At 42.3% G+C, this 14,201-nt stretch overlaps 1 protein-coding gene across 25 annotated transcripts in view; it reads right to left on the reverse strand.

Moving 5' to 3' along the window:
• Positions 1 to 14,201, reverse strand: part of DTNB (dystrobrevin beta) — a 300,791-nt gene that overhangs the window by 256,446 nt on the left and 30,144 nt on the right. For all 25 annotated transcript variants that reach the window (XR_003115265.1, XM_025353993.1, XM_025354010.1 and 22 more), the window contains one exon: positions 22 to 102. Coding sequence is in view for 19 of the 25 variants with exons in the window: in XM_025353993.1 (XP_025209778.1) it covers positions 22 to 102 (81 nt within the window). In the remaining 6 variants the exon portion in view is untranslated. The remainder of the gene's footprint in view (positions 1 to 21; positions 103 to 14,201) is intronic.

The raw sequence follows: 14,201 nt of genomic DNA on the forward strand, positions 1-14,201 counted from the left end.
AAATGAGTAGAAATGACTCACGGTTGCATCGTTTTTGTACAAATCGTAATTTGCAGGCTGTTCTGTAAGTTGATAGTCGTATGACATCAAAATTCTGAGCACCTGAAAAAAGGCAAACAGAAATGCTCAACTAGATTTACCACTTAGTTTCCAAACGCTAGGAAGTGACTCCATTCTACTGTATTGCCATAGTATACCAATCAGCTAGGACTTCTTCTGTTTAAAAACTTAGGGTCAGTTAAAACAATGGAGGGAGAAAAGGACAGGAAACACATGCATCCCCAGCACGTGCCGGAACTCTGCTAGTCTTGCTCCTGATAGCCTGTCTGCTTATCAGAGAAAGCTCCAAGGAGAGGAACACTTACGAGGTGAGTGAGTGAACTACATGATTAGGAAAGGGGAGTAGGGTGGCATCATGAGAAAGACCCAAGCCTAGAGTCAGAAAAGCTGCATTTCTGTCCCAGCCTGACCAACCACAGAATACGACTGTGGTCATGCCCCTTGACTGTGGCCATGCGGTGTGCCTCTGCACGTAAGTGTCCTCACCTGGGAAATGAGGAAATGGACCGGCTGCCTGTAAGGTCCCCTTATGGGTCTGTGGCAGCCTGTGTTTTCCTTAAAAAAAAAAAAAAAGGTCGCCCACAATAGTATTTCTAGAACAGTATTTTATGTGCTTCTAGTATGTTGTCCCTCTCCATCAAGATCTAGAGATTCTTTCCTTCCACGTGAATCTGACCAGGACACTGTGACCGCCTCGCTGCACAGAATGCGGCAGAAGTACAGTGCAGGTCTTCTGGAGACAGATGATAACAGACGGCATAGCTTGCTCTGCTCTTGCTCTCCCAGATGCTTGCGCTGGGAGCCCAGATGCCATACTGTGAGAAAGCCCAGACTGATGTAGAGAGGCCACAGTGAGAGGATCGTAGGAAGAACTCAGTCCACCAACCAAACCAGCATCGATTGCCAAACGCACAGGTGAGTGAGCCTTCAAATGATTCAAGCCCTGAGCCTTTTCTTCTGCTGAGACCTCAGGCATCATGAAGCAAAGTCAAGACATCAGCACTGAACGCTGTTCTGAGTCTAGACCCACAAAATGCATAAATAAAATTAATGATTGTTTGAGGGGTAAGCGATATATGGCCAGAGTAACTAGAACAAAGCCTAAAATTATACATGACTCTATAAATCACATTTTGTTCTCATTTTAATTGCTGCAAATGAAGTCTCCTTGAATTTTAAGGCCACTTTAGATAGGGTTGGCCCCCCCATGTGAGATTTATTTCACCTATCCTGCCTTTATAAAATCTGGCAGCAACTTTTGACTTAATAAGGGGAAAGAGAACTGGCGCAAATTATCTTGTATCAGTATTTACAGGTATCTCTCATTTGTTTTCATTACATGGTATGGGGGAGGGGGGTGGGGAGTTAAAGGAAGGATTTTTCCAGGTTTTTGTTTTTTGTATACTGACCAAAAAGTGAAGGTTTATCTTAGTCTCACTTCAATCAACCTTCCTCTTGATGTCATGATTAAAATTATTTCCTCAGGTGATACCTGGTTCTCACAAAATATTTATCACTCTCTCTCTATATATTATACAGTCCCACTTTCTCTTTTTAAATGTAAAAGCTTTATTAAAATATAATTCAAAGTCTAGATGTAGTAGCTCATGACTGTGATCTCAGTAGTTCAGGGGGCTGAGGCAGGAGGATCACTGGAGCCCAGCAGTTTAAAACCAGCCTTTTTTTTGAGAGACTCCATCTCTCCAGAAAAAAATTTTAGGCCAGACCCCATCTCTACAGAAAAAAAATTTAGGCCAGGCTTGGTAGCTCATACCTGTAATCTCAACACTTTGAGAGGCTGAGGAGGGCAGATCACTTGAGGTCAGGAGTTCGAGACCAGCCTGGCCAACGTGGCAAAACCCTGTCTCTGGTAAAAATACAAAAACTAGGCCGGGTGCAGTGGCTCACACCTGTAATCCCAGCCCTTTGGGAGGCCAAGGCAGGTGGATCATGGGGTCAGGAGATTGAGACCACATGGTGAAACTGCATCTCTACTAAAATACAAAAAATTGACTGGGTGTGGTGGCGTGCATCTGTAGCCCCAGCTACTTGGGAGGCTGAGGCAGAGAAATCGCTTGAACCTGGGAGGCGGAGGTTGCAGTGAGCCAAGATCATGCCACACTGCACTCCAGCCTGGCGACAGAGCAAGACTCCGTCTCAAAAAAAAAAAAAAAAAAAAAAAATTAGCTGGGCATGGTGGCACCTGCCTGTAGTCCCAGCTACTTGGGAGGCTGAAGCAGGAGAATCACTTAAACCCAGAAGGCAGAGGGTTGCAGTGAGCTGAGACCGCACCACTGCACTGCACTCCAGCCTAGGCAACAGAGCAAGACTCAGCCTCAAAAATAATTTTTTTTTTTTAAATGAGCCAAGCAAGGTGGCACCCATGTGTAGTCCCAGCTGCTCTAGGGGCCGAGGGAAATGGACCACTTGAGCCCAAAAGTTCAAGGTTGTAGTGCACCATGACTGTGCCACTGCACTCCAGTCTGGGCAACAGAGCAAGACTCTATCTATATATATTACATATTATATATATTACATTATTATATATTTTTATATTATATAAATATGATATTTATAATATAATTCACATTCCATACAACTCACCCATTTAAAGTGTGCAACTCAGTGTTTACTACACACACAGTTGTGTAATCATCACCACAATCAATTTAAAACATTTTCATCATCCCAAAAAGAAACCTCTTCCCCTCAGCAGACACTTTACCTACCATGCCCAGCTAATTTTTAATTTTTTTTTTTTTGTAGAGATGGGATCTCACTATGTTGCCCAGGATGCTCTTGAACTCCTGGGCTCAAGTCATCCTCCTGCCTCAACCTCCCAAAGTGCTGGGATTACTGGCTTGAGCCACTGCACCCAGCCCTGCCCACATTTTAATTGGGTTGTCTTTTTATTATTGAGTTGTAAATGTTCTTCACATACTCTAGATACAAGTCATTTGTGAGATACATGATTAACAAAATATTTTCTCCCATTCTGTGGGCTGTCACTTCTTGTTCTTAGTGGTGTCCACTGAAGCATAAATCTTTATCATTTTGATAAAGTCCCATTTATCTTTTTTTTTTTTGAGAGGGAGTCTCGCTCTTGTCGCCCAGGCTGGAGTGCAGTGGCATGATCTCAGCTCACTTCAACCTGCGCCTCCCAGGTTCAAGCGATTCTCCTGCCTCAGCCTCCTGAGCAGCTGGGATTACAGGCACGTGCCACCACACCTGGCTAACTTTCGTACTTTTAGTAGGGACGGGATTTTGTCGTGTTGGCCAGGCTAGTCTCGAACTCGTGACCTCAGGTGATCCGCCTGCCTTGGCCTCCCAAAGCCTGCTGAGAGGCAGGCATGAGCCACCGTGCCTGGCCTATCTATTCTTTTTCTTTTGTCATTTGTGCTTTTGGTTTCAGGTCCAAGATGGCTTTGCCTAATTCAAAGTCAAGATGTATAGGTATGTTTTCTTCTAAGAGTTTTACAGTTTTAAATCTTACATTTAGGTCTAAAATCCATTTTGCGTTAATTTATAATATGGTGCGAGATAGGGGTCCAAATGCATTCCTTTGCATGTGAATATCCAGTTGTCCCAGCACCATTTGTTCAAAAGACTATTCTTTCCTCATTGAGTGATTCTGCCACCCTTGTCAAAAAATTAACTGACCAGATACATGGGTTTAATTCCAGACTTTCAATTCTATCTCGTTGATTGTGTGCCAGTGGCACACAATCTGAATCTGTAGCTTTGTAGTTAAGTTCTAAAATTAGAAAGTGAGTCCTCCAAGTTTGTTCGTCATTTTCAAGATTGTTTTGGGTATTCTGGGTCATTTGAATTTCCTTATGAATTTTAGGATCAGCCCATTCATTCAAAAAAGCCAGTTGGGATTTTTACGAGGACTGCATTGAGTCTGTAGGTCAATTTAGGGAATACTGCAATCTTATAAATAATATTAATAAGTCCTCCAATCCATCAACACAGAATGTCTTTTCATTTATTTAGGTCTTCCTTAATTTCTTTCAACAATGCTCTGTAATATTCAGAGTATAAGTTTTATACTTCCTTTGTTAAATTTATTCAGTTCTGTTTTCTTTTACTATTTAGCTTCTTAATATATCACTATCTCAACCTAAATTGGAACCATTAAATATTAATTAGTAAAAAACTAATGATTTAAAGAAAGAATGGTGACAAAGATTCAAGGGCATTCAATACATAACCTGTCATTACATTACCATGAGTAGTTTTAATGTCTAGATATTTATTTCTGTGAAATATTTTTATGGGAAATACTAAGAAAACAAATGTGAACAACTAGGAAAGGAAAGCTCCATCCCCAACAGATGAACAGAAAGGTTACTAATGATTGATCAGACTGCAAGGCAATTACTAGGCCATGTTTGCTCATGGAAAAGTAACTATAGGAAAAAGTCAGTGCACCTGATGTAACTAACTGCCTCTCTTCAGACTCACTCTCCAGTGCAGTGACAGATTTGGGTACCGCAAAAGATGAAATACAGCAAATATCACAGAAGTCCAAAGATAACTGTAATACTTTGGGAAAATGTAAGCTCCATATGTTCCAGCCAAGTTTGCCAGAAATCTCTACACTGAAGTTTCAGGTACAGTCAAGAATCAAGGGTCGGCTGGGAGTGGTGGCTCACGCCTGTAATCCCAGCACTTTGGGAGGCTGAGGCGGGCGATCACGAGGTCAGGAGATCGAAACCATCCTGGCTAACACAGTGAAACCCCGTCTCTACTAAAAAATACAAAAAAGTTAGCCCGGTGTGGTGGCGGGCACCTGTAATCCCAGCTACTTGGGAGGCTGAGGCCAGAGAATGGCGTGAACTCAGGAGGCAGAGCTTGCAGTGAGCCAAGATCTCACCACTGCACTCCAGCCTGGGTGACAGAGCGAGACTCCGTTTCAAAAAAAAAAAAAATAATAATCAAGGGTCACTCTGCTTTCCTTTGCCATTGTTCCTTATGAACATACATCACCCTAAAGCCCAGTGGAAAAAAGATATAGAGATTAATAGGATGGCACACAATTCAGAAACTCTAGGGAGCCATGCCACAACAGTGTTTTAGAAATCTAATAGCACTGCAAATCCCAAAATAATGTGTAAATAGTTAGATACAAACAATAGCCTTAGAATCTTATTAAAATTATATTGTGCCAATATTCTACTAATCAGGTTCTAAAACCTCCCATATGTCTACCTTTTTCTGGAGCAATCATCTTTCCTCTTTTCTTAGAAGGAAAGTCCTCATCTAGTGCCTCAAAGGATAGCTTTTATTTTATTTTAAGGCTGATCTCAAACTCCTGAGCTCAAGTGATCCTCCGACTTCAGCATCCTGAGTAGCTGGGATTACAGGCATAAGCCGACCATGCCTGGCAACTACTCCTTGCAAAACTCCACAACTACTAAAATACTTCTTATTTGAGATATTGGCCCAAAGCTGATTCCCACTGACAGCTTCCTATATTTTGTGTAATTATGCTTTCATGAAAAAGGATACAGCTCTACTCTGTTAAAATGTTGAAGACAAACGCAACCTCAGATGAGATTTTAGTGCACTGCAAATATTCCTTTGATTTCCAGACAAGGGAAAAGTTTTAGAAAAATGACAAATGTAGAAACCAGATCAACTTCAAAGTCTTTTTATGAGTAAAAAGATATAAATAATAAAAGTGAGATAAGAAACAGCCAATTTGGCATGCCTGTGCACGTGTGTGTGTGTGTGTATTGAGAGAAGGCGGCAGGATATGAGGCTAAATCTGCTAACTCCAATCATAGTGAAGATCATATGATTCCAGGGTTTAATTAGTATCATCTGATCATAAGCACTGCATGACACTATGCTAATGTATAAAATTCCAGGTCCCACTGCAGATAAACTTCCTGAAACAAAATCTCCAGCGAGAAACCCTGGGACACTTTTTTTTTTTTTTCCCCAGACAGGGTCTCACCACGTTGCCCAGGCTGGAGTGCAGTGGCGTGATCTCGGTTCACTGCAGGTTTGACCTCTCAGGCTCAGATGATTCACCTCAGCCTCCCGAGTAGCCGGGACCACAGGTGTGTGCCACCACACCCAGCTAATTTTTGTATTTTTTACAGAGATGGGGTTTCACTATGTTGCCCAGGCTGGTCTTGAACTCCTGAACTCAATGGATTTGCCTCCCTTGCCCTTCCAAAGTGCTGAGATTACAGGCGTGAGCCACCATGCCTGGCCTGGAATCTTCATTTTCAACAAGTGCCCCAACAGAGTGTTTTTGGGTTTTGTTTTTGTTTTCAGACAGAGTCTCACTCTGTCACCCAGGTTGGAGTGAAGTGGCGTGAGCTCGGCTCACTGCAACCTCCACCACCCAGGTTCAAGCAATGCTCCTGCCTCAGCCTCCTGAGTAGCTGGGATTACAGGTGTGTGCCACCACACCTGACTAATTTTGTATTTTTAGTAGAGACGGGGTTTCACCATGTTGGTCGGGCTGGTCTCGAACTCCTGACCTCAAGCAATCTCAACTGCCTCAGCTTCCAAAAGTGCTGGGATTACAGGTGTGAGCCACCATGCCTGGCCCCAGTAGAGTTTTATAATCAAGTTAGGTTCAAGAAACACAACACAGTACTACCCAGCTCAACAAAAGGTACGGCTCAGGCACACTCTTCAAATTTCACCTCACAACCAACTCCAATCAGTCTGGACTGCACAGAATCACCCAACTGCACTCAGCTGTCTCATCTCGGGGCCTTCACAAGTGCGGCCGCCCCAGTCTTTCCTTCACCTCCTCAGACCAACTCATCCTGGGCATGGCTTCTCCCAGATCCCTCCTGGACCCCAGTGCTTCCCCCATGTGGCTCCTACTGCACTGCCACTTCCAGGAAACGAAGTTACATGAAGGCAAAGACCATTTGTTGTTGTTTCTGTTCACTGTTCAATGCTAACTAGAACACAATAAAACTAGCACCTGAAATAGTTACTGAGTGAATAAATACGTTAAAATTGGGAAGTTGTGTTGCTAGTGCAAAAAACTCTCATCTACTTTCTCTTAAAAATATACAAAATGAAAAGGTTAGACAAACTGTAGATACAATTTTGGACGTTAGCAAAGAAAACTGACAGAGGAGGACAATCAAGTAGTGGAGAAGCCACCTCCTTTTAGTATTCTGTGTATAACACACCCATGCTTTTAGGATTCTTCAGGTAGGGCAGAGGACTCCACACTGTGTTCCAGGAAGCCATGGGATTTGAGGGAGGTGCTCAGCCAATCTGTCAGAGGTATCTGAACCAGAGCAACCTCATCCTACCTAGGGGCTGGGTAAAATGTGGCCAAGACGGCTGGGCTGCATTCCCAGATGTTTAAGGCATTCTAAGTCACAGGATGAGATAAGAGGTTAGCACAAGATACTGGTCATAAAGACCTTGCTGATAAAACGGGTTGCAGTAAAGAAGCTGGCTAAAACCCACCAAAACCAAGATGGTGAGAAGAGTGACCTCTGGTCATCCTCACTGCTACACTCCCACCAGGGCCATGACAGTTTACAGATGACATGGCAACGTCAGGAAGTTATTCTATATAGTCTAAAAAAGGGAGGCATGAATAACTCACCTCTTGTTTAGCATCGTCAAGAAACAACCATAAAAACGGGCAACCAGCAGCCCTTTTTTTTTTTTTTTGAGACAGAGTCTCGCTCTGTCTCCCAGGCTGGAGTGGTTCGATCTTGGCTCACTGCAAACTCCACCTCCCTGGTTCACGCCATTTTTCTGCCTCAGCCTCCCGAGTAGCTGGGACTACAGGCGCCCACCACCACGCCCAGCTAATTTTTTGTATTTTTAATAGAGACGGGGTTTCACCGTGTTAGGCAGGATGGTCGCAATCTCCTGATCTCATGATCCGCCCGTCTCGGCCTCCCAAAGTGCTGGGATTACAGGCTTGAGCCACCGCGCCCGGCCTATTCCTCTACTTTCTTAATAAACTTGCTTTCACTTTATGGATGTGCCAAGAATTCTTTCTTGCGCGAGATCCAAGAACCCTCTCTCGGGGTTTGGAACGGGACCCCTTTCCTGTAACAAATCCATGGAAGACACAGGAAGTAAATGTATTTTGTTTAAAAAGCAATGCAAATGGGGAGAGGAGGAATGAGGAAGAAAAAAGGAAGAAGGGAGAAGAGATTATAGAGCTAGAAGATGTAAGTGTAATCTAATGTTAAATTGTCTGAAATTTTTCACAACCATTTATGATTGAAAAAATTTTTGGCTGGGTGTGGTAGCTCATGCCTGTAATCCCAGTACTTTGGGAGGCCAAAGCAGCTGAATCACCTGAGGTCAGGAATTCGAGACCAGCCTGGCCAACATGGTGAAATCCCATCTCTACTAAAAATACAAAAATTAGCTGGGCGTGGTGGTGAGCACCTGTAATCCCAGCTACTCAAGAGACAGGATAATCACTTGAACCCTGGAGGCGAAAGCGGAGGCTTCAGTGGGCCGGGATTGTACCATTGCACTCCAGCCTGGGCGACAAAGCAAAATTCTACATCAAAAATAACAAAGTAAGAAGTAAGAAATTTTTCAACAGATTATTAGTCCAAATAACTAACACAAATGATTTCGTTATCTTTTTCTTTGCAGTAAGAATAAAAACCCTGGGGGACAGAGAGGAGGCCAGAGGTCCCATCAGAGAGGAAGATATAAATACAACCAAGACCACTGAACACTGTAAGGATGACTCTCTCAGTGGGTGAACTAGGAAAAAAAGAGAAAGCATCCCACAAAGGGAAATGCTGAGGGCACAAGCCTTTCTCCACCTTGATTTAGATCTACATTTATCTGAATTTAACAAAAATAAGAATAACAGCCAAGCAAAGAAGTGGTAACTAAATGGCCGGACACAGTGGCTCACGCTTGTAATCCCAGCACGTTGGGAGGCTGAGGTGAGCAGATCACTTGAGGTCAGGAGTTTGAGACCTGGCTGGCCAACTTAGCGAAACCCCATCTCTATTAGTAATACAAAAATTAGCTGGGTTGTGGTGGTGCATGCGTGTGAGAGAATGAGGCACGAGAACTGCTTGAGCTGAGATTGAGATATTGCACTCCAGCCTGGGCGACAGAGTAAGACTCCATCTCAAAAAAAGAAGAAAAAAGAAAAAAAAAGAAAGAAATAACTAAATGGATTAGATTATACAAAATAATAACAAAATCTAATATGTAGGATAAAAAAGGTATCTTTTTTCTTTTTTTTAAACAGGGTCTCACTCACCCTGGCATTAGAGTACAGTTTCACAATCTCAGCTCACTGTAACGTTGACTTCCCAGGCTCAAGCAATCCTTCCACCTATCAGCCTCCCAAGTAGCTGGGACTACAAAAACATGCCACCACACCCGGCTAATTTTTGTACTTTTCTAGAGACAGGGTTTCGCCATGTTGCCCAGGCTGGTCTCAAACTTCTAGGCTCAAGCAATCCACCTGCCTCGGCCTCCCAAAGTACTGGAATTACAGGCATGAGCCACTGCGCCTGGCCCTTAAAAAAGATAATACTAAAAATGGTATAAATTTCATTAAGGGGTACCCAAAAATATTCCAATACCCTCATATTTGAAAAAAGTTACAAATATTGATAAGCTATATTTTAATTGATGTCAGTATTTCCAGGATAAAGAACAGAAAAACATATAACTCACAACCAAGTAGAGGGAAACAATGGGATGGAAGGAAGAAAGCAAGCTCAGTTCCTCTAAGACGGGGAAAGAAGGAAGAAACACATCAAAAAAAGGACAAAATTGAAGCATAAAATATGATGAATATGTAAACCAAAAATAAAACTCTAAGGCCCCCCAACCATCTGAAAGAACTTCCTCCTCAGCCTGGGCTCTTTTACAATTTAACCTGGGAGACTGTTTCAGGCCATGATAGGAAGTTGGGATCATGCCTCACCGTACCTCTCAGGCATTAATAACAACACAGACTTTAAGCCTAATAAGAAACATATTGGCCGAGCACAGTGGCTCATGCTGTAATCCCAGCACTTTGGGAGGCCGAGGCGGATGGATTACCTGAGGTCAGGAATTTGAGACCAGCCTGACCAACATGGTGAAACCCAATCTCTACTAAAAATACAAAAATTAGCCAGGCATAGTGGCAGCCGCCTATAATCCCAGCTACTTGGGAGGCTGAGACAGGAGAATTGCTTGAAACCAGGAGGTGGAGATTGCAGTGAGCCGAGATCGCGCCATTGCACTCCAGCCTGGGTGACAGAGTGAGACTCCGTCTCAAAAAAAAAAAAAAAGCAAAAAGAAACATATTACAACCTGTTTTCTCTGCAGTCTGCTACCAGGAGGCTTCATCTGTGTGAGAAAACTTTGGTCTCCACAACCTCTTATTGCAATCCAGACATTCCTTTCTATTGATCCCAGGTCTTTGGATAAATTCAACCAATTTTTAACCAGAAAACTTTTAAATCTACCTATAAGCTAGAATCCCCCGACCCCTTCAAGTTGTTCTGCCTTTCTGGACCAAACCAATATGTTTCTTAAATATGTTTGATTTTAGTCTCATGCCTCCTTAAAATGTATAAAACCAAGCTGCACCCCGACCATCCTGGGAGGTCTCAGGACCTCCCGAGGGCTCTGTCACGGGCCATGGTCACTACATTTAGCTTCAAATAAACCTCTTCAAATATTTTACAGAATTTGACTCTTAAAAGCTAGACAAAATAAACTCTTCAGTGACAAGGCAAAGACTGTCATATTGTTTTTTTAAAAAACATTCTAGCTTATGCTACTTATAAGAGACAAAAACGTAAGAATTAAGAAATTTTTTAAGTAAAAGAATGAAAAGATACATACTGTACTAAGTATGCTAACTGAAAGCAAGCCAGCATTAGCTCTATCAATATGCTACAAAATAGACTTAAATGCATCAAAAGCATTACTAGAAAAAGAGGGTAACTATATAAGGATAAAGGATTCACTTTCCTAGGTAGACATAACATTTTAAAGGTGCATGCATTCAAGAATTAAAGTTTCGAAAGCTAACAAAAGTACAGAGAAAAATTTAACACTCTTGATCAAAGCAGAAATATTTAACATCTTTCAGTGATTAAGATCAAGCAATCAAATCACCAAGGACAAAAAAGATTTTAATGAAATATACAACAAGCTTCATCTAAATAATGCAGAAATCATACACATTATTTTCAAGTACTCATGGAATATTTGGAAAAAACACAAAACATCAATTAACAAATTCAAAGATTCCAGATCTTCCCTCATTTCCTGACCCAAATCCCAATTAAGCTATACAGGTTTTTTTCACTAAAACATTTACTTTCAAATTTAAAAAGATACTCCAGTCGGGTGTGGTGGCCCACACTTGTAATCCCAGCACTTTGGGAGGCCAAGGTGGGAGGATCGCTTGAGCTTCGGAGCTCAAGACCAGCCTGGGCAACACAGCAATACCCTGTCTCTATCAATCAGTCAATCAACCAACCAACCAATCAATAAAAAGATATTTCTAAGTAATTAATAATAAAAATTAGAGGATATAGAGAACTGATCATGAAAAATAGTAAATATCAGAACACTTGGGATGCAAAAAAACAATCACAGGAAAGTTTATTCTTAAATGCTTACATAAGAAAAAAAAGGCTGAAAACAAATGGCCTTAGTAACCCAACATAAGTTGTTAGAAAAATAACAGAATTGCCTAAATAGGAAGATGAAAATAGCACAAATGAGGCAGAGAACAAAGATACACAAAGAGGATCAATAAAGCTAAAAGTCAGTCCTTTGCCAATAAAATTGCCAAACTTTAGAAAAGACAAAATAAAATCAGAATCTCTGAGCATTGGAGGTCTGGTATCAAGTACTCTGCACAATCAACTGGAGAACTTTCGCTTTAGCACCAGAGTTGAGGATCACTCTTCTCACCCGTCACCTTTCATTTTTCTTAGGGATTTTATATTATGTAAGAATCATAAACTACCCATTTATTTCTATGGAATATATTCCATTCTTCTGTTAACAAATATTTATCGAGGCACCACCATGAAAAACAGATGTGATCCTTATTCTCATGTTGCTTAGAGTCTAAAAGAGAAAATATTAAGCAAAGAAAGAATAAACTAATTTCATTGCTGTTCATAACAGAAAATGTAAAAATACTGTCTAAAAACATAAAGGCTTAAGGACATTATATAAAGTCATAACAGTAAAGGTAACACAAGGTTGAAAAATACAAACTATGTAACAAATCTGCACATGTACCCCCTGAATCTAAACGTTACAATTATTTTTTTCAAAAAGAGCTCCAAAAGGAAATATTCTGAACGCTAAGTTAAAAAAACATAAAACTATTTAAATCAATAAATTATTACGACTGCTTTTATGCTACAATGGCAGAGTTGAGTAGCTTGACAAAGAACTCATCATACAGCCTGCAAATCCTAAAATATTTACTTTCTGGCTCTTTAAGAAAAAGATGGCTGGCCCCAGCACTGTATGAACAGAGTGAAGAGGAAATACATTCCTCTCAAGGGAAGCAGAGAACATCTGATAAAATCCAATATTCAAGGCTGGGCACAGTGGCTCACGCCTGTAATCCCAACACTTTGGGAGGCCGAGGCGGGCAGATCACGAGGTCAGGAGATCGAGACCATCCTGGCTAACACGGTGAAACCCCGTCTCTACTAAAAATACAAAAAAATCAGCGGGGCGTGGTGGCAGGCGCCTGTAGTCCCAGCTACTCAGGAGGCTGAGGCAGGAGAATGGTGTGAACCCAGGAGGCGGAGCTTGCAGTGAGCCGAGATCGTACCACTGCACTCCAGCCTGGGCGACAGAGCGAGACTCCATCTCAAAAAAAAAAAAAAAAAAAAATTCAATATTCAGTTATGACTTAAGAAAATAATGATAATGATTCCTGGCAAATTAGGACATATTACTTCCTTCACCTTTATCAGGTTAACCTGTAGCAATCATCACACTTAAAAGTGAAATATTAGAAATAGAGAAATAATAGAAATACTAGAAACATTCCCATGAAAATAAAAAACAAGGCAAGGATGCCCCTGCTATCCTTCCTACTTTTCTTTTTTTTTTTTTTGAGTCGGAGTCTCGCTCTGTTGCCCAGGCTACAGTGCGATGGCGTGATCTCTGTTCACTGCAAGCTCCGCCTCCCGGGTTCACACCATTCTCCTGCCTCAGCCTCCCAAGTAGCTGGGACTATAGCACCCGCTAGCACATCCAGGTAATTTTTTTGTATTTTTAGTAGAGACAGGGTTTCACCATGTTAGCCAGGATGGTCTCAAACTCCTGACCTCATGATCTACTCACCTCAGCCTCCCAAAGTGCTGGGATTACAGGCATGAGCCACTGTGCCCAGCCTTCCTTCCTACTTTTCAATATAATATCTGCGGCCCTAACCAGTACACTAGGTCAAAAAAAGGGTATAAGGATTACAATTACAAAAAGAAGAGTCCGAATTGTCTTTCTTTAAAAATGGTATAGTTACTGGCCGGGCACGGTAGTTCATACCTGTAATCCCAGCGCTTTGGGAGGTCGAGGTGGGAGGATCACTTGAGCCCAGGAGTTCGCGACCAGCCAGCCTGGGCACCATAGTGTGAACCCATCGCTACAAAAAAACAAGAAAATTAGCCAGGCCTGTTGGCACATGCCTGTAGTCTCAGATACCCAGAAGGTTGAGGCGGGAGGATCAGTTGAGCCTTGGAGATGGAGCCTGCAGTGAGCTGTGATCACACCTTCACACTCCAGCCTGAGCAACAGAGCAAGACACAGTCTCAAAGAAAAAGAAGAAAATGGTACAGTTACCTACCTAAGTAGAAATTTATAACCATTAAGACTAATGGCCGGGCGCGGTGGCTCAAGCCTGTAATCCCAGCACTTTGGGAGGCCGAGACGGGCGGATCACGAGGTCAGGAGATCGAGACCATCCTGGCTAAAACGGTGAAACCCCGTCTCTACTAAAAGATACAAAAAACTAGCCGGGCGAGGTGGTGGGCGCCTGTAGTCCCAGCTACTCGGGAGGCTGAGGCAGGAGAATGGCGGGAACCCGGGAGGCGGAGCTTGCAGTGAGCTGAGATCCGGCCACAGCACTCCAGCCTGGGCGACAGAGCAAGACTCCGTCTCAAAAAAAAAAA

This window comes from Theropithecus gelada, chromosome 13 (genome assembly GCF_003255815.1).
Source record: "Theropithecus gelada isolate Dixy chromosome 13, Tgel_1.0, whole genome shotgun sequence".
NCBI classification, from domain to species: Eukaryota; Metazoa; Chordata; class Mammalia; order Primates; family Cercopithecidae; genus Theropithecus; species Theropithecus gelada.